Below are 27,394 nucleotides of genomic sequence, written 5' to 3'. Positions count from 1 at the left end.
AGGGGGAAGTGCTTTGAAACAACCAGATCTCGTGAGAAGTCACTCACTATCATGAGAACAGAGAACAGCAAGGGGGAAATCCATCCCCATGATCCAATCACCTTCCACCAGGACCCTCCCCTAACATTGGGAATTACAGTTCAGCATGAGATTTGTGGGGGGAATACAGAGCCAAACTATATCATTCTGCCCCTGACTCCTCAAATCTCTTGTCCTTCTCACATTTCAAAACACAGTCATGCCTTCCTAACAAGTCCCTCAGAGTCTTAACTCTTTTCAGCATTAGCTCAGAAGTCCACATTCCAAAGTCTTATCTGAGACAAGGCAAGTTCCTTCTATCTGTGAGCCTATAGAATCCAAAACAAGTTAGTTAATTCCAAGATACAAATCGGGTACAGGCATTGGGTAAATAGACCCATCCCAAGAGGGAGAAATCAGCCAAGACAAAGGGGCTGCAGGCTGCAAATCTGAAACCCAGCAGGGCAGTCATTACATCTTGAGGCCCCAAAAGAATCTTCTTTGATTCCTTGTCTCACATCCAGGCCACACTGATGCAAGGGATGGGCTCCCACGGCCTTGGGCAGCCCCACCCTTGTGGCGCTGCAGGGTACAGCCTCTGTGGCTGCTTTCCCTGGCTGGTGTTGAGTACCTGCAGCTTTTCCAGATGGCATGGTGCAAGCTGTCAGATCTACCATTCTGGGGTCTGGAGGACGGTGGCCCTTTTCTCACAGCTCCACTAGGCAGTGCCCCAGTGGGGACTCTGTGTGGGGTGAGGGCTCCAGCCTCACATTTCACCCCTGCACTGCCCTAGCAGAGGTTCTCCATGAAGGCCCTGCCCCTGCAGCAGACTTCTGCCTGGACACCCTGGGTTTTCCATACATTCTCTGAAATCTAGGCAGAGGCTCACAAACCTCAGCTCTTGCCTTCTGCCTACCCACACACCCAACACCACGTGGAAGCTGCCAAGGCTTCGGGCTCTGAAGGATCGTCCCTTTTAGCCCTGTACCTTGGTCCCTTTTAGCCATGGCTGTTACACAGAGCACCATGGCACATGTCCCAATGCTTCACAGAGTAGTGGGGCCCTGGGCCTGGCCCACGAAACCATTTTTCCCTCCTAGACCTCCAGGCCTGTGATGGCAGGGGCTGCGCAAAGGTCTTTGAAATGTCTCTGAGGTATTAACATTTGGCTCCTCTTATGCAAATGTCTGCAGCCTTCTTGAATTGCTCCCCAGAAAATGGGTTTTTCTTTTCTACCACATGGCTGGGCTGTAAATTTTCCAAACTTTTACACTCTGCTTCCCTTTTAAATGTCAGTTCCAGTTTCAGGTCATTTTTTTGTTTATGCAAGTGAGCATAGGCTTTTAGAAGCAGCCAGGTCACCTCTTGAACGCTTTAGTGCTTAGAAATTTCTTCCACCAGGTGCCCTAAATCATCTCTCTCAAGTTCAAAGTTCCACAGATTTCTAGAGCAGGCGCACAATGCTGTCAGTTTCTGCTGAAGCATAGCAAGAGCGACCTTTGCCCCCGTTTCCAATGAGTTCCTCATCTCCATCTGAGACCACTTCAGCCTGGAATTCACTGTCCATATCACTATCAGCATTTAAATCACAGCCATTCAGGAAGTCTCTAGGAAGTTCCAAACTTTCCCTCATCTTCCTGTCTTTAAGGTCTCCAAACTTCTAGCCTCTGCCTATTACCCAGTTCTACAGAGCATGTCTGTAGTCACCGTTCTTACACTTTGTCTACTGATTCCCTGATCTCAGCTTTGAGTCTCCCCTGGTTTGGGGCCATGTTTTCCTGCCCCTTTGTGTGGGAATCATTTACTGGATACCAGGTGGAGTTTGTAGTTGACGCCATTGGATGATAGGTCTGCTTACACACCTTTGAGGCCTGGCGGCCTTTGTTCTGAGTTTGAGAAGTGTCTTAGACTCTGTGGGACCTTCCCCAGGCATTGTTAGGGTAAATCCAGAGCCACCCTGGGGTGGGTGAAGCTGGTCCCCTGCTGGCTGCACCTTTCCCAGGGCTTGACTGGAGGCCCTGGCTGGTGGGGCTCAGGTGACCACAGACCCGTGTGCAGGCTCTTGGCATGTCTGGTGCACGGTCCAGGAGTGGGCTGGGAGCTCGTCCTTTCCACTTCTCAGCTGGACGTGCTGGGTCCCCGATGGCTGTCACCTGGAACCTGCTCCACAGTGAGCTGGGCAGGTACCATGGTCTGCTGGCCTCTTGCACCCTCCATCAAGCTGTCTGGCCTTTGTGTGTTGAGGACAGGAGCCCACGCCAGGTCCATCCTGGGTTGTGGCCACATCCCTCCATGGTTTCTGTGCGTGACATGACGTGGTCTGTGCAGTGCTTGGTCTTGTCTGATGCTTTCCTTGCGCAAAGGACCCTGGGTGTCTGCCTTCCCTTCGCTCACTGCTAAGGGTAACGTCTGTCCTCCAGGCCTGTCCACCTGTCTGCCGTGAGCTCGTCCACTCAGCTTCCAGAGCAATTATTGTCCTGAGCAGAGAGGTCCGATCTGGATGGGCAGTGCGCTCCTGCCCTTAGGGTGGATGGGCCGCCTGAGCTCAGCCAATGTGGGGTCCTGTCCTGTTTACACAGGGAAGGTGAAGAAGGAGCTGGACCCTGACGACAGCCATTTGAACTTGGATGAGACGACCAAGCTCCTGCAGGACCTGCACGAAGCACAGGCAGAGCGCGGCGGCTCTCGGCCATCGTCCAACCTCAGCTCCCTGTCCAACGCCTCTGAGAGGGACCAGCACCACCTGGGTGAGACGCCCCCACCCACGCCGCATCCCCGGGGACCCCAGCACAGTCAGTGTGGCGTCTAGACAAGGTGGTGGGGCAGCATTGTGGGAAGGCTGGAGGCTGCAGAGGCAGCTGTGCTGTCGTGGAGGTCGGTTTCCACAGACGTCCTCAGGTCACGGCCTCAGGGTGCAGAGCCGGAGCGGAGCTGGGATGCTGGCCTGGCTGCACACTGGATTACAGGCTTTCTGCCAGATCCCATCCCCAGTTCTGTCCACCCCTGTGCCCTCTGTGGACCCTGGTTCCAGTGTTTCTGCTGGGGAGAGAGCATGGCTTCCTTGGCCATGTGTCCTGGAGTGGTTTTGGGGGCAGGGGATTGTTCCCACTTGTAAACACTGAATCCCTCTATCAGCAGAGTGAATCTTAACAGTTTTTCAGCTGCAGAGATTTAGCTGCAACCATCTGGAAAAAGACCAGTATTTTTGATCCCATTAACCTTGTGATCAGGGTGTTAACTAAACAGTGCATGGAGCAGGCTCTGGAGGGCCGTGGGTCAAATTCTGAGGCCCCCGATATCCCAGTATGACTTTTGGGAACTGCCCTGAGGTCTGGGCTGTGTCTGAGGGACTCCTGGCCGAGGAGCTTTCTCTCCTTCAGGAGCAGCATCCGTGCTTGTGTGCCGGGTCCGGGTGACCCCTGGCTCCAGGGTCTCTACACACAGCTCTCCGTGGCAGGGAGTGAGAGGTGCCCCTGTGTCCTGGGAGTCCCTGAGCCCTGGTGGTAGGTCATGAAGCAGACCTTGGGCCCAGGAGCCCCACGTGTGCTGCGGGTCTGTCCTGTGTGTTGAAGTCCTGTGTTCTAAAAATTGCAGGAAGCCCTTCTCGCCTGAGTGTCGGGGAGCAGCCAGACGTCACCCACGACCCCTATGAGTTTCTTCAGTCTCCAGAGCCTGCGGCCTCCGCCAAGACCTAACTCTAGACCACCTTCAGCTCTTTTATTTTGCATGTGTAGAGTTTTTGTCACCAGACAAGGACTTGGATCCTGCCCCCTTTGGCATGCGGGAAGCAGCCCTGGGGAGGTAATGAATTGTCTGTGGTATTGTGTCAGCAGAGTCTCCAAGCCCTGCGAACCCTGAGGAGTGGAGTCATACACGAAGGCCATATGGCCATCGTGTCAGCAGAGAGAGTCTGTACACAGCCCCGTGAACCCTGAGGAGTGGAGTCATACGCGAAGGGCGTGTGGCCAGGACGCAGAGCTGCATGCAGTCTATCCAAGCATCGTGTGGCTCCAGCCCTTGTTTCTGCCAGTGTAGACACCTCTGTCTGCCACACTGTCCTGGGTTCGCTCTAGGGAGGCACAGGCATGGGTGTGTCTGGCCTCATTCTGTATCAGTCCTGCGTGTTCCTGTCATAGTTTGTGTTTCCCAGGCAGGCCATGGTAGGGGCCTCGCAGGGGCCAGTGAGGAGCACAGGGCCAGGCTGCAGTGAGGACAGCTCCCCTGTTTTCTGTTTAATTGATGAACTCGAGAAAGGAGTGCATTCTGCCTGCCCGTTACAGTGGGGTGTTCCGTGTCCATAAAATGTTTTCTAACTGGGTGTGTTTACTGAGTGCCCATTTATGTTAGTATTTGCAAAATACCATAAACACAGCTCCCAGTCACAAGACACAGAGCGCCAAAGCGCACCAGACTGCTCCCAGCACGAGAGGGTGCTGTGTCCTGCCAGCTGGTGGTGGTCCTCCGGCCCAGCTGTCGTGCCCACAGTGATGTCGGGTGCACCTGTGCGCCCAGCAGCACCTCCTGCAGTGTGCCCTGCTCTGTGACCATGGAAACTTGAAAGTGAAGAAGCCACACCTTCCAGACGCCGGGCACAGATGGGAGCTCAGTCGTCCTGGGGGCAGAGGCATTTGTGACTGAAGAGGCCCTGGGGGCAGTATGCAGTGCCTGGGCCCTCACACCACGGGACCACAGGGCTGACCCTCGCAGGCCATTGACGCTGGGTGAGCAGGGTGGCCGGTGCTCTTGTGTCGTGGTTGAGCGTTCTGAGGTCCATCCTGGGCCCTGGTGGAAGTGGGAGCAAAGCCATTGCCTCTGGACAGAGCATAAGGAAGCCACAGCAGCTGACTCACAGGAAGAGTTTGTGAACAGGGCTCAGACGAGGGGCAGAGCCTGGGCTGCGCCCTCCGTGCTGGCTAGGAAGCAGACTCCATGGTTGTCCGCACAGCTGCACCTGCCGTCCTGTCCCTGGATGCCACCAAGTGCACTGTTCAGTGGCTGCCTGCAGGCTCTGCTCCCCACCCCCAACTCTGGGAGGGCGCCCTGGCTGCAGGGAGGCTGGGAAAGGGAGCATCCGGAGTCCAAGCTCAGTGGGGCTGTGTACTGCACCCCGCTTCCATGGGGACTCCAGAGGCCAGGATTCCCCTAACAGGACAGACACTTCCCACAGCCGGGTCCCCAGGTACGGCCTTGGAGAGCTTGGGCTCAGGAACAGCGTGGCTCCTGACAGCAGGTTGCTGTGGAGTCAGGCGTCCTCCCACCTCCGAGCTCTGAACACCTCGCTCCACATCCACTGTGAGTGGAGGAGCCCTCGCCACATGCTGGGGCCCTGTCTTAAACTTTGCAGCCCCAGGACCATGAGCCAAATAAGCCTCGTGTCTTTCAGGTTACCCAGTCTCAGGCGTTCTGTTACAGCAGCACAAAGCAGCCTGCATCGAGATGACACAGCTGTGCCCTCATGGTGTGGCAGGCGTGGGTGGCCGTCCCTCCGAGTTATTAGCACTCTGAAGCAGTTTCTGGGTGGATGTCAGGTGTAGCCCACAGGCAGTGCTGAGCTGTGGGAGACAGCCTCCCTGCCTGGCTTCCTGGTGGCCTGGCCCTTGTTCCTGCACCCCTCACTCCCTGAGGCCCCCAAAATTGGCTGTCCCTCCGGACGGCATTGTTGGTCCACAGGGTCCCAGCAGAGAGGGGCACTGGACAGCAGCCACCATGTGGCTTCAGTCTTAGTGAGTGTGCAATGAGGGGGCGTCTTGAAGAGGCCTATGGGTGGCCTATAGGCTGAGAGTCTCCCCTTGGGTCAGGAGATGGGAGTGGGGTGGAGGGTCCAGGGCTCCTCCCACTGCCCCTTGGGCTGCACAGATACGGGGCCACCCTGGCCAGCTGATCCTGCAGGACTTAAGAGGGCCCTGGTGGTCGCTGGAGCTGTCCAGGGAGGTCATGCGTGGCCTCCTGGGATTCCGGCAGCCTCTGCTCTTGCTGGCAGCCCGTGGGCCCCTCCACCCTCTTTTGTGGGTACACCACTTTCGGGTGTCCCCAAGCCCGCATGCCAGGGCACAGAGCAGCCACAGTGGAGGGGGCTGGGGCCTTCCCTGAGCTCAGCATCTCTCTGGTCCCTGGACGCTTCCTTCGTGGTCACACAGTGACTGCTGCTGTGGCAGCCATCTCACGTTGAGACCAGAGGAGGGGCAGAGGGGAACAGGCTGCCACCCCTGTGTCTGACAGGACACAAGAGCTTTCCAGGGAGGCCCCACAGACATGGGTATGTCTCAGCCTGGGGAGTGGCTGGGGATGCGGCTTCAGCTCTCCCTGTGCAGGCGGGCGACAGCCACTGGTCCCCCCTACCCTGCTCCCTGGCTGATGTGGGCAGAACCTGGGTAGGGGAGGGGGAGGTAGCTGGGAGCAGAGGGCGGCAGTGACAGGGGCCACTTGCAGATTGTGGGACATGAGGGCCAGCAGCTGTGCATCGCCAGCCAGGGCCCTGCAAGTCCGTGCTTGTCTGAGCCAGGAAGCAGGAGGGTGGTGGGACCTGCTGTGTGGGAGGTGGCATCCTCTGGGCTTGGCTTGGGCCACACTTCCAACCTCAGTCCAGCCCCTCCCACCCTTTGGCTGCTCTGGGGCCTGCAGAATCCAAGATCTGCTCACCCTGTGGTGCCCTCAGGGCTTTGTTGCAGATGGGGAAACTGAGGCAGATGCCCCGTCACCCAGTACTACCCTAGGTCCTCTGAGTGTGGCTGAGCCTCCCCCACCAGCTGTTAACCTTGGGCACTTGTCAACTTTTAGGTAGCTGACCCCTCCCCGAGTTCACAGCCTCCTGTTCTGAATTGGGAAGCAGAGGAGGGGCAAAGGGGTCTCCTCCAAGACCTCAATCTGTCGGCAGGAAGTGCACGTGTGCATGGGCTGCAGGTGTGGGGTGTGAGCAGGTGCGTATAGGGTACAAGTATGGGGGTGAGCAGGTGCATATGGGGTATAGGTGTGGGGTGTGCAGGTACATATGGGGTATAGGTGTGGGGTGTGCAGGTGAATATGGGGTGCAGGTATGGGGGTGTGCAGTGTGTATGAGGTAAAGGTATGGGGTTTGTGAGTGTGCATGGGCTGCGGTGGTGGGGTGTGTGGGTGTGTATGGGGTGCAAGTATGGGGGTGTGCAGGTGTGTATGGTGTACAGGTATGGGGTGTGTAGGTGTGTATGGGGGTGCAGCTATGGTGTGTGTGCAGGTCCATCGGGGTACATGTATGGGGGTACAGATGTGTAGTGGGGTGTAGGAATGGAGAGTGCAAGTGTATATGGAAATGCAGGTATAAGAGTGTATGTGCAGGGGCACATGGGGTGCAGGTGTGGGGGTGTGTGGGTGTTTATGGGGTGCAGGTGGGTATGTGGGTGTGTATGGGGTACAGGTATGGGGTGTGCAGGTGCATATGGGGTGCAGGTGTAGGGGTGTGTGGGTGTGTATGGGGTGCAGGTGGTTGTGTGGGTGTGTATGGGGTGCAGGTGTGAGGGTGTGCTGGTGTGTATGGGGTGCAGGTGGGTGCATGGGTGTTTATGGGGTGCAGGTGTGGGGTGTGCGGGTGTGTACGGGGTGCAGGTGTGGGGTGTGCGGGTGTGTACGGGGTGCAGGTGTGGGGTGTGCGGGTGTGTACGGGGTGCAGGTGTGGGGTGTGTGGGTGTGTACGGGGTGCAGGTGTGGAGTGTGCGGGTGTGTATGGCGTACAGGTGTGGGGTGTGTGGGTGTGTATGGGGTGCAGGTGGGGTGTGCGGGTGTGTATGGGGTACAGGTGGGTGTGTGGGTGTGTATGGAGTGCAGGTGGGTGTGTATGGAGTGCAGGTGGGTGTGTATGGGGTGCAGGTGTGGGGCGTGGGTGTGTATGGGGTGCAGGTGTGGGGTGTGTGAGTGTGCGAGTGAGTGATGTATGTGGTGTAGGGGGTCGGGGTGTGGGTGTGCTGTGGTTTTTGTCTTCTACCAAAACTTAGGCGTTGTAACCCAATGGCCAGTGTGATGGTGTTAGGGGTGGTTGGGCCGTGAAGGGGATGAAGGTCCTTTGCAGACCAGGCCTCAGTCAGCAGAGACCTCTCACCCACCCAGCGCCTCCACGTGAGGACACAGTGTCTGTCCCCTCCGTAGGATGCAGCAGAAAGGTACCACCTTGGAAGCTGAGCGCCCCCCTCACCAGACACCAGACCTGCTTGTGGGACCATGGTGTCATAAAGACAGGATGGGGACCTGGACAGACTCAGGACCATAATGTCATAAAGACAGGACGGGACCTGGACAGACTCAGAGGACCATGGTGTCATAAAGGATGAGGGACCAGGACCGGGGGACCACGGAGTCATAAAGACAGGGATGGGACCGGGACAGACTCTAGAGGCCTGGTGCCATAAAGACAGGACAGGGACCAGGACAGACTCGGGGTGGGGGGGGGGACCACGGTGTCATAAAGACAGAACTGGGACCAGGACAGACTCAGGACCACAGTGTCATAAAGACGGGGATCAGGGCAGACTCGGGGGACCACAGTGTCATAAACACAGGATGGGGACCAGGACAGACTCGGGGGACCACGGAGTCATAAAGACAGGCTGGGAACTGGGACCAGGATATATTTGGGGACCACGGTGTCATAAAGACAAGACAGGGACCAGGACAGACTCAGGGGACCACAGAGTCATAAAGACAGGGACAGGGACCCGGACAGACTCTAGGGGCCGGGTGTCATAAAGGTAGGACGGGGACCAAGACAGACTCGGAGGACCACAGTGTCATAAAGATAGGATGGGGACAGGACAGACTCTAGGGGCCTGGTGTCATATACACAGATGGGAACAGGAAAGACTCAGGAGGCCATGGCATCTTAAAGACCTGATAGGGTGGGATGGGCGCCTGTGGTCTCTGGGGTCCGTGTCAGGGGCTGGTTCTTGTGTGTGGTGGTGCAGAGAAGGATGGAGTCCCAGTCTGAGAAGGGGGCTGTCTCCACATCCACAGATGGGGGCGGACGGGAGGCGCCTTGGGTCCACCACAGAGGATTGCGCTGCAGGCCCCGGTGCAGGGCAGCCAGTTCCTCGGGCATCAGTCCGCTTGTCATAACACAGGGGGGCCCATCCCGCCTCAGTCGTGCTAACTTCCTGAACCCAACATTACAAGTCTTCAGTGTCATGACTCACAGATGCTCCTTTCGCTTGAATTGTGTGTGGGAGTGTGTGTGCATTGTGTGGTGTGTGTGGGAGTGTGTGAGCACTGTGTGGTGTGTATGTGTGGTATTTTGTGGGGGGTGTGGTATGTGTGCTTTATGTGGTGTGTGTGGTTTGTGTGATGTGTGTGTGGTGTGTAGTGCAAGTGTGGTGTGTGCTCTGTGTGGTTTGCATGGTGTGTGGTGTGCAGTGTGTGGTGTGTCTGCGGTGTATTCTGTGTGTGTGCTGTGTGGTGTGTGTATTGTGTGGTCCCTGTGTGGTGTGTGGTGCATGTGTAGTGTGTGGTGTGTGCTTGTGTGGTATGTGGTGTGTGGTGTGTGGTTTGTGGTGTGGGTTGTGTGGCGTGTGTGTTGTGTGGTCTGTGTGGTGTGTGGTGTGTGGTGTGTGGTCTGTGTGGTATGTGGTGTGTCGTGCGTGGTGTGTGTTGTGTGTTGTGTGATCTATGTGGTATGTGGTGTGTTGTGTGTGGTGTGTGTGATGTGTGTTGTGTGGTGTGTGGTGTATGGTCCCTGTGGTATGTGGTGTGTCGTGGGTGGTGTGTGGTGTGTGCTGTGTGGTACGTGTTGTGTGCTGTGTGTGTGTTGTGTGGTGTGTGTGGTGTGTGGTACGTGGTCTGTGTGGTGTGTGGTATGTGGTGTGTGTGGTGTGGATTGTGTGGTATGGTATATGAACGTGCTTACAGGCCACGGTGGTATTGAGGCTGAGTTTGGGCCTGAGGGGAAGAAGCTGTCCTGGAGTCTTCCCTGGCTGTTGTGAGGTCCGTGTCCCCGCTTGCTGTCCTCCATGGGTCCATGCCCCCCGCTCACTGTCCTCTGTGGGGTCCGTGCCCCTTGCTTGCTGTCCTCCACGGGGTCTGTCCCCCCGGCTCGCTGTCCCCCGTGGGGTCTGTCCCCCCGGCTTGTCCCCCGTGGGGGTCTGTACCCCCCGGCTCGCTGTCCCCCGTGGGGTCTGTCCCCGCCGGCTCGCTGTCCCCTTTGGGGTCTGTCTCCCCGGCTTGCTGCCCTCCGTAGGGTCTGTCCCCCCGGCTCGCTGTCCCCCGTGGGGTCTGTCTCCCCTGCTCGCTGCCCTCCGTGGGGTCTGTCCCCCCGGCTTGCTGTCCCCCGTGGGGTCTGTGCCCCCGGCTTGCTGTCCCCCGTGGGGTCTGTCTCCCCTGTTCGCTGCCCTCCGTGGGGTCTGTGCCCCCCTGGCTCGCTGTCCCCCGTGGGGTCTGTCCCCCTGGCTCGCTGTCCCCCGTGGGGTCTGTCCCCGCGGCTTGCTGCCCTCCGTGGGGTCTGTCCCCGCGGCTTGCTGCCCTCCGTGGGGTCTGTCTCCCCGGCTCGCTGCCCTCCGTGGGGCCTGTGCCCCCCGGCTCGCTGTCCCCCGTGGGGTCTGTCCCCCCGGCTTGTCCCCCGTGGGGGTCTGTACCCCCCGGCTCGCTGCCCCCCGTGGGGTCTGCCTCCCTGGCTCGCTGCCCCCCGTGGGGTCTGTCTCCCCAGCTCGCTGCCCTCCATGGGGTCTGTGCCCCCCGGCTCGCTGTCCCCCGTGGGGTCTGTCCCCGCCGGCTCGCTGTCCCCTTTGGGGTCTGTCTCCCTGGCTTGCTGCCCTCCGTGGGGTCTGTCCCCCCGGCTCGCTGTCCCCCGTGGGGTCTGTGCCCCCGGCTCGCTGTCCCCCGTGGGGTCTGTCTCCGCTGCTCGCTGCCCTCCGTGGGGTCTGTGCCCCCCAGCTCGCTGTCCCCCGTGGGGTCTGTCCCCCTGGCTCGCTGTCCCCCGTGGGGTCTGTCCCCGCGGCTTGCTGCCCTCCGTGGGGTCTGTCCCCGCGGCTCGCTGCCCTCCGTGGGGTCTGTCTCCCTGGCTCGCTGCCCTCCGTGGGGTCTGTCTCCCTGGCTCGCTGCCCTCCGTGGGGTCTGTGCCCCCCGGCTCGCTGTCCCCCGTGGGGTCTGTGCCGCCCGGCTCGCTGTCCCCCGTGGGGTCTGTCCCCCCGGCTCGCTGTCCTCCGTGGGGTCTTTCCCCCAGCTCGCTGTCCCCCCGGAGTCTGTGCCCCCCACTTGCTGCCCTCCATGGGGTCTGTGCCCCCTGCTTGCTGTCCCCCATGGGGTCTGTCCCCACGGCTCGCTGTCCCCCCGGGGTCTGTGCCCCCCGCTTGCTGTCCTCCGTGGGGCAGGCACAGCCCCTGCTGGGCTGCTCTCCTGTCCTGGGCCGTGCTGAGATCCTGTGAGATGTCTGTGTGCTGGCCAGCACGGGGTTCCCACGCCCCGGTGCATGGCTCTGTGGAACAGCGCGACCCCGACGCTCCGCGCCTGTGGCCAGTTGTGCAGATTCATGGTTCTGCCATCTGTCACTTAGATTTGGTTTTGTTTTGGATTTAATTTAGATCTAATTTTAGATTAATTTGCTCACCACGTTTTATCTGTGATAATTTATTTGATGGAGTAAATCTTTAATTCTTTTTGGAAATGACGAATGGCTGGTGAACTTTGAATATTCACACATTCTGACAGTATCTGTTTTCTCTCAAACTTTGATTATCCTTTGGCCAGGTGCATTTTAGATTAAAATGCTCTCAGAACTTGAAGAATTGCTCTCTGTTGTATTTTTCTAAAAAACGGATGCTGTACAATTTGCAGGAATCCATAGATTGTAATTAACCTCCCTCTCGTTTTCTTCTGAGAACACTAGGATTTTTTCCTGCATCCTTGCCGCTCACATTTTCACCGGTGCGGACGTATTTCTTTTTCCAATCGTCCTTTCCGGCCCTTGGTGCAGTGTCGACCTGAAGCCTTCAGTCTTCTCAGAGTTCTTCAGTGTTTTGTTTTCTTCTCTCACAGACTCTCCACCTTCCTCTTCTGAAATCCTAACAGATGAACGTGGTGTCTCCAGGCTCAAGGCTCCAGGCCGCTGAGCGATTCCCCTCTTCTCCTCTCTGAGATCTGTGGTCCTTCCCCGATTTGATCTTCCAGCTTTTACCAATGTGATTTTTGGCAACATCATTTCTGTTTGTTGGCACTTTCATTTGGGTTTTGTTTTTAATTGGGAATTGTGTTTTTAATGTACAAGGTTGTCGTTCTGTGTTTCTATTTTCTTCCTTGGCACCTTGGACTTTTCTTTCTTTCTTTTTTTTTTTTTTTTGAGATGGAGTCTCCCTCTGTTGCCCAGGCTGGAATGCAGTGGCCCAATCTCGGCTCACTGCAGCCTCGACCTCCCAGGTTCAAACGATTCTCATGCCTCAGCCTCCCGAGTAGCTGGGATTAGAGGCATGTGCCACCACACCTGGCTAATCTTTGTATTTTTAGTAGAGACAGGGTCTCGCCATGTTGCCCAGACTGGTCTCGAACTCCTGACCTCAGTTGATCGGCACACCTCGGCTTCCCACAGTGCTGGGATTACAGGCGTGAGCTCCCGCGCCCGGCCAAAGCACCATGGTCTTGTTTCATAACTGTGAGTCTCTCAGGTCTCCCGGAGACATTCTTGTATGACTCAAGCCCTAGGGCCCTATGGCCCTGCATCCGCCTGGTGTCACATTTAGAGGACCAGGGAGTAGCCACCAAAGGCAGCACAGAGCCACTGAATCGTGGACGTTCACGACTGCAAGAAAGAAGAATTGTTAACTATTTCTCAATGTCTCTCTTCCCAAAGAAATACATTTAATATCAACTTCATTTTCTGAAATATTAAATACATTTAATATCAACTTCATTTTTCCCAAAGAGACAACAGGACTTTACGCGAGGCATAACGCGGTGAAGCTTCCTAACCCTCCTCTGTAGAGACCACCCAGCCCCTCAAGATCCCCCCCACCCCGTAGCAGCCATTGAGTGTCTTTCACTGCCCCTCTGTGACACCACGTCCCTCCCTCCCCTGCCGCCCTCCCCACCTGACTGGCCAGGAGCGGCCGCAGGGCGTTCAGAACCTCCCAGCCACTGTCCACCTTGGCAGAGGCCCCAGCCCCGCATGGCTGGATGGGCTTCCCTGTCCTGTGGAAGGGGAGACACACAGGACCCTGTGAAGTGAGCTCTCGAGTCCTGCTTCTCTGGGAAGCTCAGAGAAGCCTCTTGGGGAGGATCTGGCAGGTTTCAGTGTTGCCGCAGTGAGTAACGGCTCACGAGTTCTTCCGGCATTGCCTCAGTTTCTCGCAGGCACGCCCCTCTGCTCAGTGTGGCCTCTTTCTGACATGGGTTTTCTTCTCACACCTGGGGAGTCTTGGGTGAGCCTGTGTATTCGTGAACGGGTTCTGGGACCTATTGCTGTGTGGGGGCTGTCGAAGGCTCCCCAGAACATAACAAATTTTCAGGGGAACTGACGGGCGGTAGCGCAGGCACCAGGGGCCTGGCCAGGTCCTCCGCCCAGGGTCCTCCACACCCTGGAGAGCCGTTTTCTGTAGCCACTCGGCTCTGGCCGGGGTCAGATTCTGCAGCATGTCTGTTCATTCCCCTGGGCAGGGTCCTGCACCGACTCCAGCCCAGCCCCTGCTCCCTCTGCGGGGAACGTAGCCCCAGGCAGTGCTGGGCCGTTGGCTGTCAGTGCTGGTCCTGGGGGCTGCGTTCCCAGTCCCTGTGGTCTCCCTGACAGTGGGTGGGGCCGGCCCTCCCCGGAGCTGAGGGTGCAGGTCCTCCCCTTCTGTATCCTGCAGATGGACACCCGCTCTGGGAGCCAGTGTTCCGTCACCCCAGAAGCCATACTCAACAATGAAGAGCTGGTCTTGCCGCCCCGCATCTCCAGAGTGAACGGCTGGTCGTTACCCTGCGCTACTTCCAGGTGGTGACCTGGGCTGTCTTCCTGGGCCTTTCTTTGACCACCTTCGGGATCTTCATTCCCCTCCTGCCTCACGCGTGGAAATACATCACCTACGTGATATCCTTTCCACTGTGGCATGGTCTAAGCGGGAGGGGTTCCTGGAGGACCCTGCGATGGACCTGGCTCTGGGGTCTGGGCCATGGCTTCCCAGCGGCACCAGTCACCTGCCCTGGGCCAGACTATGTCCCCCAAGCCTGCAGGTGGGCCCAGTGGCCACTCGTGCTCTGTGCAGCCCCTGCTCAGGGTCAGGACAGGACAGCTGCTGACCCCACATCAGGCCATTCCTGTGTGGCTCACGGTAGGGTGGACAGAGCAGCCACTGACCCCATGTCAGACCGTTCCCGCATGGCTCAGGGTCAGGTTGGACAGGGCAGCCGCTGACCCCACGTCAGGCCCTGTGCTCCCATCTCCCAGCAGGTGGGGGACCCAGGTCTGCTCCCATCTCCCATCAGGTGGGGGACCCAGGTCTGCTCTCATCTCCCAGCAGGCAGGGGGCCCGGGTCTGCTCCCATCTCCCAGAGGGCGGGAGGCCTGTGTCTGTTCCTGTCTCCCAGTGGGTAGGGGACCTGCATCTGCTTTCACCTCCCATCAGGCGGGGCTCACATCTGCTCCCATCACCTTCCTGCGGGCGGGAGCCTGCGTCTGCCCCCGTCTCCCAGGGTGCACGTCCATGAGGCATGTCGGCTCTGCACTACCCCCAGCTGACCGTGGCATTCAGTTGAGAAACCCCAGGCCCCCTAGGGTCACTGAGACATGGATTTGTGGGGACAAAGGGGCCTGGGGACAGTTGGCCTGCATTTGGTGCCTTGGGGCACTGGAACCATATTTCTGAAAGTGGGATGTGTTATTCCTCACTAGAGCCTTCCTCAGTGGGGAAGTGGTGACACTGTGTCCAGAATTGGTGGGTTCTTGATCTCACTGACTTCAAGAATGAAGCTGCAGACCCTCGTGGTGAACGTTACAGTTCTTAAAGGCAGCGTGTCCGGAGTTTGTTCCTTCTGATGTTCAAATGTGTTCAGAATTTTTTCCTGCTGGTGGATTCGGGTCTCCCTGGCTCAGGAATGAAGCTGCAGACCTTCACAGTGAGTGTTACAGCTCATAAACATAGTGCACACCCAGAGAGTGAGCAGTAGTAAAATGTATTGCAAAGAACAAAAGAACAAAACTTCCACAGGATGGAAGAGAACCCAAGCAGGTTGCTACTGCTGGCTCGGGCAGCCTGCTTTTATTCCCTTATCTGGCCCCACCCACATCCTGCTGATTGGTCCATTTTACAGAGAGCTGATTGGTCTGTTTTACAGAGAGCTGATTGGTCCATTTTGACAGGGTGCTGATTGGTGTTTTTACAATCCCTGAGCTAGACACAGAAGTTCTCCAAGTCCCCACAAAGCACTGATTGGTGCATTTACAAACCTTGAGCTAGACACAGGGTGCTGATTGGTGTGTTTACAAACCTTGAGCTAGACACAGAGTGCTGATTGGTGTATTTACAATCCCTTAGCTAGACATAAAGATTCTCCAAGTCCCCACCAGATTAGCTAGATACAGAGTGCTGATTGGTGCATTTACAAACCTCGAGCTAGACATAGGGTGCTGATTGGTGTATTTACAATCCCTTAGCCAGACATAAAGGTTCTCCAGGTCCCCACTAGACTCAGGAGCCCAGCTGGCTTCACCTAGTGGATCCCGCACCGGGTCGCAGGTGGAGCTGCCTGCCAGTCCCGCGCCTGTGCCTGCACTCCTCAGCCCTTGGGCAGTCGATGGGACCGGGTGCCGAGGAGTAGGGGGCAGTGCTCATCCGGGAGGCTCGGGCTGTGCAGGAGCCACAGCAGCAGGGAGGCTCAGGCATGGTGGGCTGCAGGTCCTGAGCCCTGCCCCACGGGGAGGCAGCTGAGACCTGGTGGGAATTCGAGCACAGCTCTGACGGGCCAGCACTCCTGGGGGACCTGGCGCACCCTCCACAGCTGCTGGCCTGGGTGCTAAGCCCCTCACTGCCTGGGGTGCTCTGAGTGTGGGGCCGCAGAGCCCACGCACACTGTGAACTCGCACTGGGTTCCCGCCCGCGCCTCTCCCTCCACACCTCCCCGCAAGCCAAGGGAGCAGGCTCCGACCTCGGCCAGCCCAGAGAAGGACTCCCACAGTGCAGCGGTGGGCTGAAGGGACCCTCAAGCGCAACCAGAGTGGGCGCTGAGGCTGAGGCGCCAAGAGTGAGCAAGGGCTGCCAGCACGCTGTCACCTCTCAGCATCACTGCGTGGTCCTTGGGCTGGGCCATCCCGGGCAGGTCTCTGGTAAATGGTGAGCGTGGTGTGTATCGCTGTGGTGCAGGCAGGGAGGCGTAGGAGCTGGATGCAGAGTGAGCAGGTGCCGTGAGGACTGCAGCCTGCCAGCCTGAGCGCCTCAGCCATGGGCAAGGCCATGTCTCTCTTTCCTGAAACTTGTTCCTGTGGTGTCTTTCAGTTTATGGAGGTGGAGAGTATAATCAAGCAGACCCGCAGGTGCCAGTCACCTGCTTCAACAGTGAATCTTTTGCTAACCTTGTTTTATATCTCACACACATGTGTACCCGAGTAACCTTAAAAAATCTCGGACATCGGGAAATTTCACCTGTAAATGCTCCGATTTGTGTCTGACAAACTTTATTTTTATAACACCATGATTTATATCACTTAAAAATTATATAGCAATTTCTTAACATCATATATTCCTTCTTACCCATATGGCCATTTCCCCAATTTTCGAAACAAGCCTTTCTACAGATGCATGGCTCACATCAGGAGCCCACGTGCCACGGTGCTGCTGTGTCCTTGAAGCCCCCCTTCCTCCATCCGTTTTGCTCCCACGCCTTTGACTGGTCAGAGAAACTGGTGCCTTTGCCCACAGGAGGCCCCTCAGTCTAGACTTGGCTGGATTTTTCCCCAAGTGCAACAGTCTCCCTTGTGGGAAGGCTTTTGATAATGAATTCAGTTTCTTCGATAAAGAGCTATTCTGTTTCTCTGTTTCTTGTTTCTATTTTCATAGGTTGTATTTTTCTTCTTCTTTTTTTTCCCCCCGAGATGGAGTCTTGCTCTTGTCACCCAGGCTGGAGTGCAATGGTGTGATCTCGACTCACTGCAACCTCTGCATCCTGGGTTCAAACAATCCTCCTGTCCCAGCCTCCTATCTGGGACTACAGGTGTGTGCCACCACGCCCAGCTAATTTTGGTATTTTTCAGTGGAGACAGGATTTCACCATATTGGCCAGGCTGGTCTCGAACTCCTGACCTTGTGATCCACCCACCTCGGTCTCCCAAAGTGCTGGGATTACAGGCATGAGCCACCGCACCTAGCTGATAGGTTGTATTTTTCAGGAAATTGGAGTATTTCATGTAGGTTGTCATATTTCTTGGAATACAGGTGTTTACAGTGTTTCCTGCAATCTTTTTCCCATCTGTAGGGTCTGAGTGCTGCGCCCTCCTTCCTCACTATCCTGGCCATTTGTGTCTTCCTCCCTCTTCTTCATCAGTCTTCCTGGGGCTTACCCCTTTTATTGATCTTGAAAAGAGTCGGCTTTTTAATCTATTAATTTTCTCTATTATTTGCCTGTTTTATTCTATTTTTAAAAACTTCTGCTTTTATTTTTACTACTTCCTTAGACTGACCTTGGGTTTACTTTGTTCTTTATTCTATCATCTTAAGACAGAAACTTAGGGCATTGATTGTAGACCTTTCTTACTTTTTAAGGTGTGTTTAAAGCTGTGTATTTTCAGCAAGCACACACACAGACCCAGACATGCACAGGCAGACACACACTGCCAGTAAGGCTTTTGGCCTCTCATTCAACCACCTCATCTGGCTTAGTGATTCAAGGGTGTCTCCCCAGGGATTTGGGGCTCAGTCTCTGGGTCTTGGGGTGCCTTGTGCAGCTAAAGTTCCCTTGGGAGGCCAGGCCACACCCTATCTACAAGTCTGAAATGGGCTGGGCCCAGCTGGTCTCGCAGAGAGCCTTGCCAGGGGTCCAAGGATGTGCTTTAGTGAAAGACGTGAGTGCTGACTGTGGCATACACTCATCCTGGGCACTCTCTGGCTCCATCCCTCTTGCAACCTGCATCTTGTTTGCAGGTGGCTGTCTGGGGCTGTGAGTGGCCATCTGAGGTTATGAGTGGCCATCTGGGGCTGTGAGTGACCTTCAGGGGCTGTGAGTGGCCATCCAGGCTGTGAGTGGCCTTCAGGGCTGTAAATGGCCATCTAGGCTGTGAGTGGCCATCCAGGGCTTTGAGTGGCCATCCGGGGCTGTGAGTGGCCGTCCGGGGCTGGGAGTGTCTATCTGGGCTGGGAGTGTCTGTCCGGGGCTGTGAGTAGCCATCCAGGCTGCGAGTGACCGTCTGGGGCTGGGAGTGACCGTCCGGGGCTGGGGATGGTTGTCCAGAGCTGGGAGTGTCTGTCTGGGGCTGGGAGTGTCTTCCAGGGCTGTGAGTGGCCCTCCAGGATTGCGAGTGACTGTCCAGGGCTGGGAGTGTCCGTCCGGGACTGGGAATGTCTGTCTGGGGCTCTGAGTGGCCGTACAAGGCTGGGAATGTCCATGTGGGACTGCAAGTGGCTGTTGAGGCTGGGAGTGTCTGTCTGGGGCTGTCAGTAGCCGTCCGGGCTGTGAGTGACTGTCTGGCACTTCGAGCGACTCTCCGGGGCTGTGAGTAGCCGTCCAGGGCTGGGAGTGTCCGTCTGGGGTTGGGAGTGTCTGTCTGGGGCTGTAAGGGGCTGTCCAGGCTGTGAGTGGCCATCCGGGGCTGTGAATGCCTGGTCAGGACTGTGAGTGGCCAGCTGGGACTGTGAGTGGCTGTCCACGGCTGTGAGTTGAGTGGCCATCTGGGCTGTGAGTGGCCGTCTGGGGCTGGGAGTGTCTGTCTGGGGCTATGAGTGGCTGTCTGGGCTATGAGTGGCCGTCTGGGCTGTGAGTGGTCATCCAGGGCTGTGAGTGGCTTGCCGGGACTGTGAGTGGCTGTCCAGGGCTGTGAATTGAGTGGCCCTCTTGGCTGTGAGTGGCCATCCGTGGCTGTGAGTGGCCACCTGGGGCTGGGAGTGTCTGTCTGGGGCTATGGGTGGCTGTCTGGGCTGTGAGTGGCTGCCCAGGGCTGTGAGTTGAGTGGCCGTCTGGGCTGTGAGTGGCTGTCCAGGGCTGTGAGTGGCCGTCTGGGGCTAGGAGTGGCTGTCAGGGCTGTGAGTGGCCATCCGGGGCTGGGAATGGCCATCTGGGCTGTGAGTGGCTGTCCAGGGCTGTGAGTGGAAGACTTTGTGTCCCCCTGTCTGCTCCCTGGCCTTCCCAATCCTAGGGGATTCAGGGAAGCAGTGCTCACTTCCCAAGGGGAGGCCTTTGTTGATAGACCCTGAGTGTGCCCAATCACCAGAGTAGGGGTTCCATGGGGGTCTAAGGCCTGGACACACGTATGGGGGTTCAGGCTTCTACCGTGGGAGGTGCTGGAATGTGGCAACCCATGTTTCCACCCGGCACACACTGCCAGCCTTGTGCCCCTCCACTCGTCAGGAGGACAGATCGTAGTTCTGAGTAGTGGCCTGTCTCTGCCAGGCCCAAGGTGTGCCCTGTGGCCCTGCTGGCGTTCCCCAAGGTCCCCTGCCACTGGCCCAGCTTCTGCTGTGGCCCAGCCTCCAAGATCTCCACCTACATCCCCGAGTCCCCACACCCCCAAAGCCTGGGTCCTAGATGGCTTCCCCCACCTCCAGGGCCCAGAAATCCACAGACTCACAGAGCTGCGTGGCAGCCCCATTGACCCCGGGTGCCCTGCAGTGAGGGGTGAGGATGTCACTGAAGCCCACAGTCACTAACCCCATGCCCCACGGCCCGCCTCCCTGCCCCAGCACATGCCCTCCAGACACGGGTGTCCTCCTGTATTGCACCTTCACGGCAGGTGAGGGGACAGGCCGTGATCGGACCGTGGCTGAGGCAGTCCACGTCGACATTCTCCAACAGCCTGCAGATGTGCTTGAGAGGATTTTTAATCCAGAATCCGGCCAAGGTTCTGGGCATGTTGCGACAGAGTCTCTTGGTGTGTTTAGGTCAGCACAGCGCCCGCCTGCCTTTTCCTGGCAGCTGCTCGTATCTCCTTGACCACAGCATCACGGCATATCCAGACTAGTGTCTTGCTCCACCATCTGGAGGTCTGTGTGGTTGAGGCTGAGCAGTTTCAGAATGCTGCACAGGTGGTGTTGGCCTGTCCCACTGCACTGTCAGGAGGCCCTGTAGGTGGGGACACAGCGGTTCCTTGGGAGGGTGGGCCAGGCCCCTGCCCCTGCCCCTGCCAGTCTGGAGTGGTGCACATGTGGACTCTGAGTCTCAGATATGTCGCCTTTTGTTGCAACCCTCATCTGAATCACAGTTACACTAGGGGTGTAAAATGCTGTGTTTCCATCTGCGATTCCACCACATGGCCCAGTGCATGCTCTGCAGAGGAAGGTACCCTCCCCTGCTGCTCTGGCCGCCATCTGTCTCTCTCCCTTAGCATCAACAGGTGGCCACGGCGTGTCCTGGGGCTGCCATCACAAAGCACCAAAAACCGGGTGCCTGCAACAGCAGACATATGTGGTCTCACAGTTCTGGGGCCCTGGGTCTGGAATCGGGTGCTGGCTGCACCCTGCTCCCCCTGAAGCTGCTGGAGGGTCCAGTTCTGGCCGCTCTCTGTGGCTTGTCTTCTCATGTTCACATCGTCGTTTCTCTGCGTGTGTCTGCTGCCGTTGGGTTCCTGTTTTTGTAAAGATGCCAGTCATTGGAGTAGGGCCTACCTGAAAAGACCTTGCCATAACAGGATTATCTGCAAAGACCCTATTTCCAAGTGAGGTCACATCCACAGGTGCTGCGGGTTAGGGCTTGGACCTATGTGGGGGATCGAGTCGACCCTCCACACCTGGCTGTTTCCTTATGTGCTGTTAGAATCCCTTCTCTCCACTCTTCCTTTGGCCCGTGGCTCGGCCACCTGTGCCTCTGAGCTGTCACCTGCTCTCTGGTAGGTGAACCCTCTGTGGCTCCCCTGTACCCCCCACTCCACACCTGGATCTCCATTTCTAAAGGATCCCTTGGTGCCCCAGTCCTTGTCCATGCTGCCCCTCCCCCTGGCCGGCGCTGGGCTCAAGATGGTATCCCTGGCTGCACTCCCTGTGCCCACACCTCTGCAACCCCCTCAGGCCCCTTGGCCAGCAGCACGTGGCTTTGCGTTGTGGCCACTGGAGGGTGCCTGTGCTATCTGGCACCTGCAGGGACCCAGGCGGGTCTGGGAAGTGACCACCCAGGCCCCGTGGCTGCAGCCCCTGACCCCAGGGGAGGTCAGGTGCAGGGTGAGGGATGCTGTGTTGTGGAAAGTGGGGAAGAAATGGAATAAAGATCCCAGGTTAGGCAGACATTTGAGTGCCAGGCTTGGCCAACCATCCAGCGGCCTCGTGTATGGGCCCTTCCAGAGCATGCCTCAGTGCCCGCGTGCCCACGTCTGTTCTTCCGCAAAGGGAAACAGGCTCCACCGCTGCCGCAGCATCTGTAGGGCCTGTTGTGTGGAATGGATTGGAATCTGTGTAACTCTGTTTCATCTGGAGAAATCTCTTCCCAGCAAAGTCCCGTGCTGTGGCCCAGGGCAGCACGAGCTTGGCAGCCGCAGTGGAAGGTTCACCAGCATGGAGTGGTGCTGTGCCTTCAGTGGCATGTGTCAGCTTTGAGCCCCGCAGGAATTGATAAGACGACAAGACGTGACCGCACCGGGCCCCAGGAGTAGGGGCTGTGGGCTCACTCTCCACCTCCTCTCTTTTCCTGCCTGTAGAACAGGGCGGGGGAAAGGTTAGCAGTGTTACAAAGGGCGCAGGGTGTGTGTCCTGGGCTGGCGCTGCGGCACTGTTTATTTACAAAATACAGGTTGTTGCTAGGGGAGGTTCCGGCATAGCTACGGTTCTCATGACAGCTTGAGACCGAAACTTCCAGAGGGCAGGCAGTTTGGGTGATGAAAGGAGACACTTACTCTACTTCTTTTACTTTTTATTGCTCATTGGAACATAAAACTCTACTGGGATAAAATCAAATGTGAAAGTAGAAGCAGAGAAAATTGCGAATACGGTGCTCCGTGTCCTCTCTCTCCCGGGGCTCCCCGCCAGCTCAGGAAGGGTTACCCAAGTGGGTGATGGGCAGAGTGGTTAGCTGGGTCCGTCTGGGCAAAACATAGCCAACTTAAGGTCACCAGCATCATTCCTATGGGTGACGGATGTCCCAGGAGGACGACCCAAGCCCACCCGCAGAACGCGGACCTCGCTGGCCAAAGTGCGGCCGATGGACAGCAGGGCACCGTAGTGTGCGGTGAAAGATTTGCTTCTACCTGGTTCTCATGAAAAAAGCTTTGAGTCCCAGGGAGCTGTCCAGGTGAAGAGACTGCCCTGGAATCTTGGGGGGTCCCTTGCCAGCTGGACCTTTGTTTCTGGGTGGACGCCTTCAGGGTGACCTCCTGGCCACGGCACCTGCAGGTTTGGGGACTGGCTTGGGAATGGGCTCAGGCAGCTCCACGGGGTTTGCCTGGCAGATTCAGGCTCAGGACCGCCCTGAGCTCCTCCACAGGGACGTCAGTGGGTCCCGGTTAGGGCCACACCATCCCCGGGCTGTCTCCCGGTGGCCCCCTGCAGCAGCACCGTCTCCCTGGCAGTGGGCTTCTGTGTGTGAAGCCTGGAGAATGTGAGGCCGCAGTTGGATGTGGTGACCAAGGGCCTGGGTGGGCGTCCTCAGCCTGAGCTTCACCTGCTGCCCGTGCAGAGGCCCTGCCTGGCCCCACCCTCCCTGCCCACTGGTTTCCAGGGAGGGAAGTGCTGCTGCAGCTCTGCAGAGGAAGGGGCTGCCCCTGGGCCACAGTGCAGCTTCCTGCCTTGTCTCATTGTCTTCAGCTGCCACCGATAGCGTCCCAAGGCTCCAGACGCGCTTCCCGTTGCCCCAGCAACCACATAAATAGTGCAGTGTCCCCAGCTCAGCCTGCAGGGAGCGGGTACATGGGGACAACAGCCGGGATACAGGCTCGGTCATGTCAGTGTCACCAGCTGGACAGTGAGCCCTGTGCCCGGCCCAGCTGACCCACACCCTTTACAGCCCCTGCAGCCTCAGTCCACTCCCAAGTCGGGCGGGGCCCCTGCAGACCTCTCCTCTACCATGGTGGGGTCAGAGTGGCCACTGCAGGTGTCTGGTCAGTCCTGGCCCCCATGTGAGTCCCCCAGGGCCTGGCTGGCCCCGTTGCCACACTGTCCAGCTCCCACTGCACCCCAGCCTGGGCAGCAGCTCCCCAGTCCCATCCCCTTGGCATCCAGATCGTTCTCGCCTGTCCACCTTGCGGCCATGTCTGCATGCACAGAGCCTCCTCCTCAGCTCACACACACAAGCACCCAGGGCCCGGGGCCGCGTGGGTGCCTGGAAGATGCAGGGTGTGCGGTGCATCCTGCTGAGGGCTTCGGCACCTGTGTCTGCATTTTGGTCGGAACCAGCTTCACACTCAGGCTTCCCATTCATAACAGCACGCTTCTTACGGGACCCTCGTCAGGGAAGGGCTGCTGCATAAAAACCCTAACCCCATGCCCCAAGGTGGTGCCAGGACGAGGCTGGGGGTGAGCCCAGCAGCAGTGAAACTGTCCCAACGTTGCCTGAGGGGGCTCTGGAGAGGGGCTTTGTCAGGAAGGACAGCAGCCCCCTGGCCTGGCACAGGACCCGCCCTGCTGGCAGCCTTCTGCTAAAATCCCTGCACAGCATTTTGCACATGGCCAGCGCCTTCTTCCTCATCCCTGGTGCCAAGGAGGACAGCGCCGTGCCCCGCAGGTCGGCAGCCTGCGTTTCCATGCCAAGTTTAGGCCACACTGCGAGGGCCTCTGGGCTGCCCCGCGGAGATGGCTGTCAATCCTGAACTCCTGGCTAGAAGGCGGTCCAGGGGCCAGGCAGGGTGATGGGAGGGCCCCGCACTCCACCCTTTCTGTTTGGTTGCCATGGGGAGTCTGTGTTGGTCCCAGGGTGAAAGGAGGAGGGAGCCAGGATCTGAGGGCGGGAGCTGACGTCCCAGTCACGGGGAGCCCAGCTTCTCCTGGCTCCAGGGGACAAGGACCCTCTCCCCAGTGCCCCCGCAGCCAGGCTCTGAGCTCAGAGGGCCCAAGACAGAGGCCCAGGGTCCCTGAGTGAGTCTGGGGTCCTTGAGAGAGTCTGGAGTCCCTGAGAGAGTCTGGAGGGACCCTGAGTGAGTCTAGGGGGGGTTTCCCTGAGCTAGTCTCGGGGAGAGGGTCCCTGAGTGAGCCGTCTGGGGTCTAGAGGGAGTGCATAGGTTGTGCAGCCTCCTCCCTCCTCCCCCTGCTCCTGCTGTCTGAGGCTGTGTTTCTATCCCAGTGCTCAGGGGTCTCTGCTATGAAAGAACCCAGGCTCCTCCAGGGCCTTTGGGGCTGCATCTGGCTGTGTTTACACCTGGGGTGTCCCTCCTGTGGCTCTGCTCTTTTCCTCAAGGTGTAAAGAGTTTTGGGGTCACTGTGCTTGGCTGGGCTGGCTGAGCCTCTGGGGGTACGGTGCATTCTGTGGGGGATTTGCCCTGTGTCCAACAGGGATGAACAAAAGGGACATGGGGGCAGCCTTCCCGGTCCCCGACTGGCACAGGGCTTTGTGTGCAGGGCTGATGGGTGGCCTCGTTTCCTCTGGGCCTGGGTGAGCAGGGCTGAGTGTGCGGGACTGGGTGTGTAGGGCCGCGTGTGCATGGCCGGGTGAGCAGGGCCAGGTGTGCAGGGAGGTGTGTGCAGGGCTCGGGTGTGCAGGGCTGGGTGAGCGTGCCCAGGTGAGCAGGCCCATATGAGCAGGGCCAGGCCTGGGTGAACAGGGCTGAGTGTGCGGGGACTGGGTGTGTAGGGCTGGGTGAGCGTGCCCAGGTGAGCAGGCCCATGTGAGCAGGGCCAGGCCTGGGTGATCTTGGCTCAGGTGTGCAGGGCTGGGTGTGTAGGGCTGGGTGAGCAGGGCTGACTGGCGGCCTCACCTCCTCTGGGCCCTTGGGCCTCATGGAGACGCCTCGTGCCAGGCTGACCAGGCCCTGGGCCAGGTTTTTCCTTGACATGCCAGGTGACCGGGGGGGATCTTCTCCTTCCACCTTGTCGTCCACCTGATTGTATCCTGTGTCGACCCGGCCGACTCCAATGTCAGACTCATGAAGAACTGTTCTCAGCCCATGCCCATCTTCGACAGAGCAAAACACACACACGTGATCCAGAATCAGTTCTGCCACCTGTGCAACGTCACTGTGTGAGTGCCCGCCCTCGCCGAGGCCCCGCGGTGTCAGGGTCACCTCCAGGGGTCCAGGGGCTCAGGTCACTGCTGGCCCCTCAGGGCCCATGTCATGGCCGCAGCCGATGCTAATGGAGCTTCCAGGGCCCGGCCCTGTGGCTGCGGGTGGATAGCCCCTCATCACGCTGTGAGCCGGGCGCCGTGCCGGGCCGCCCCACCCCCTCTGCAGGCAGGGCTGAGACTGGAGGGCTGGGTCTGTCACCTGCAGGTGCCCCGCTGCTCCCTTGGAATGAAACGCAGCAGCACTCAGGCATGTTTGGTCCTCAGTGGATTTTGTGCACGAGCTCCCTCCCCTGAGGTCCCGGGGCAAGAGAGCGCTGTCTTTCTTGGGGATTTTCAAGACAAGCCCCTAGGAAAGAGGGAGGGAAGGGTTCCAGTGTCTCTAGGGGCCCTGGAGGCCTCCGTGATGGCCTAGGGGGTGGCTACAGGGCTGCTGTCAGCTGCAAGGGAGGCCCTGTAGGCACAGGTGGGATCCAAGCCCCCGGCCTCAACTCCTGGAACCATGGGGCAGGCGCAGCTTCCTCCAGGGCCATGGCCCAGAGTGAAGCTAGTGCAGGAAGGCTGGTGGGGGGGTCTACGCTCCGGGCGGCCACAGACACAGCTCCTCCTGCTCTGTGGCTACCTCTGCCCACAGCTGCCCTGCTTCTCCTCCTCCCCACAGGCGTCAACACCCTCCCCCAGCCTCCCATTCCCCGCTGGACGCCCACTCCCCAGGCCACACAGGGCTGGTTCCTCCAAGGCACCTGGCTTCCAGTGATGGACCTCTGGCCTTGCCCCAACCTGCGCACTTGGGGCCTGACAGCCGTTCCCCGATTCATCCCTCCAGGAACAAGAAAACCAAACACTGCATTTCTTGCAATAAGTGTGTGTCCGGCTTTGAGCACCACTGCACGTGGATCAACAACTGCGTGGGAAGCCAGAATTACTGGTGAGGGGCACAGCGGGGATGGCCGGCACGGGCCAGGCTTGGGGGAATTCGGAAGGGAGGGGTCTGTGGGCAGGGGTCCTCGTGTTGAAAGGGGGGAGGGTCCTCTTGGGGCCGCGTCCCTGTCCTGATGTGGTGGCGCATGTGCCTGCGTGCCCCGGCCTCCTGTCTGGCTCTGGGGCTGTGGTGCAGCCGTCCCTGGACAAGCTCATCCGCACAGAGTAAGTCCCTGGAGGCCCCCTGTGGGCACTTGCGGGGCCACGCTGGCTGAGGCCTCCTGACCGCGCTGTCCTGGGCTGGGCTGCCTTCTCTCCACCCAGGGTGAGGCTCATCCAGCGCAAAGGTGGGGCCATGGAAGGGCAGTGGGCACCCAGCACGGACAGATGAGAGGTGTTTCCCCTGAGCACGGTGGAGGCTCACAGATGAGAGGTGTTTCCCCTGAGCATGATGGAGGCTCACAGATGAGAGGTGTTTCCCCTGAGCATGATGGAGGCTCACAGATGAGAGGTGTTTCCCCTGAGCACGGTGGAGGCTCACAGATGAGAGGTGTTTCCCCTGAGCACGATGGAGGCTCACAGATGAGAGGTGTTTCCCCTGAGCACGGTGGGGGTGCAAGGACTAGAGGTGTTTCCCGAGCACGGTGGAGGATCCAGGGACTCTCAAGTCCCCGTGAGCTGAGCCCCGGCTGTCCGCAGCACTGAGTTGTGATGATCACCAGGGAAAAGAACCACGTGTGCTCTGCAGCTACTCCGTGCTGACCTGAAAGAGGCCTTGGTGTGGGCAGGATGGGGACCAACGTTGTCTGGTGTCACAGGACACGCCGGGGGGTCCCTGCCCTGCCTCCCTGCCATCCCGTCTTGAGCACAGCATGTGTCCAGAGTGGCTGAGCAGCCCGGCAGGGACAGAGAGGCTGCGTCACTGCAGAGCGAGTCCAGAGGCTGCGTGAGATGGTAGGGGCCGGGGAGACCTAACCCTAACCCGCCTCCTGCCCTGGAGAAGAGCAGCTCCAGGATGGCCAAGGTGGGGCCAGCTCCTCTGGCTCATGCTAGCCCCAGGTGCCACTTCCTTCTGGACTCATTCTGCTCTGGTGCCTTGAGCTGGCTCAATCCAGCAGGCCCTGGCGGGGAAGGTGAGGGGGTGAGGGCCCACAGGCAGGTGGCAAGGAGAGGGTCTGCCTTCCTCAGGAGGGGCACTGGA

At 58.5% G+C, this 27,394-nt stretch overlaps 3 protein-coding genes across 6 annotated transcripts in view; 2 read left to right on the top strand and 1 right to left on the bottom strand.

Moving 5' to 3' along the window:
- Window positions 1-4,336, top strand: part of BRD9 (bromodomain containing 9) — a 28,529-nt gene extending 24,193 nt beyond the window's left edge. For 2 of the 4 annotated variants that reach the window (XM_012501705.2, XM_030813882.1), the window contains 2 exons: window positions 2,598-2,765; window positions 3,613-4,336. In XM_012501705.2, the coding sequence (XP_012357159.1) occupies window positions 2,598-2,765; window positions 3,613-3,713 (269 nt within the window). In that variant the 3' untranslated portion in view covers window positions 3,714-4,336. The remainder of the gene's footprint in view (window positions 1-2,597; window positions 2,766-3,612) is intronic. The other 2 variants (XM_030813881.1, XM_004088187.3) reach the window with 1 other exon arrangement.
- Window positions 4,337-10,002: 5,666 nt separating this feature from the next.
- On the bottom strand, window positions 10,003-13,592 carry LOC115835420 (S-antigen protein-like). Its single transcript, XM_030813855.1, has 4 exons — window positions 13,477-13,592; window positions 13,050-13,149; window positions 11,304-11,475; window positions 10,003-11,240 (listed from the first exon to the last, which is right to left on the bottom strand). Exons 1-4 carry the CDS (start codon window positions 13,590-13,592, stop codon window positions 10,003-10,005), a joined length of 1,626 nt encoding a protein of 541 aa, XP_030669715.1.
- Window positions 13,593-13,805: 213 nt separating this feature from the next.
- The window catches only part of LOC115835427 (probable palmitoyltransferase ZDHHC11B), a 51,227-nt gene continuing 37,638 nt past the window's right edge, over window positions 13,806-27,394 (top strand). The window contains 4 exon segments of the mRNA XM_030813880.1: window positions 13,806-13,914; window positions 13,917-14,040; window positions 25,051-25,230; window positions 26,099-26,200. Of these exon segments, the coding sequence (XP_030669740.1) occupies window positions 13,806-13,914; window positions 13,917-14,040; window positions 25,051-25,230; window positions 26,099-26,200 (515 nt within the window).

This window comes from Nomascus leucogenys, chromosome 6, assembly GCF_006542625.1.
Source record: "Nomascus leucogenys isolate Asia chromosome 6, Asia_NLE_v1, whole genome shotgun sequence".
In the NCBI taxonomy this organism is placed as follows: Eukaryota; Metazoa; Chordata; class Mammalia; order Primates; family Hylobatidae; genus Nomascus; species Nomascus leucogenys.
Note: the sequence above shows the minus strand (reverse complement) of the source record. Positions and strands in the feature narration are given on the sequence as shown.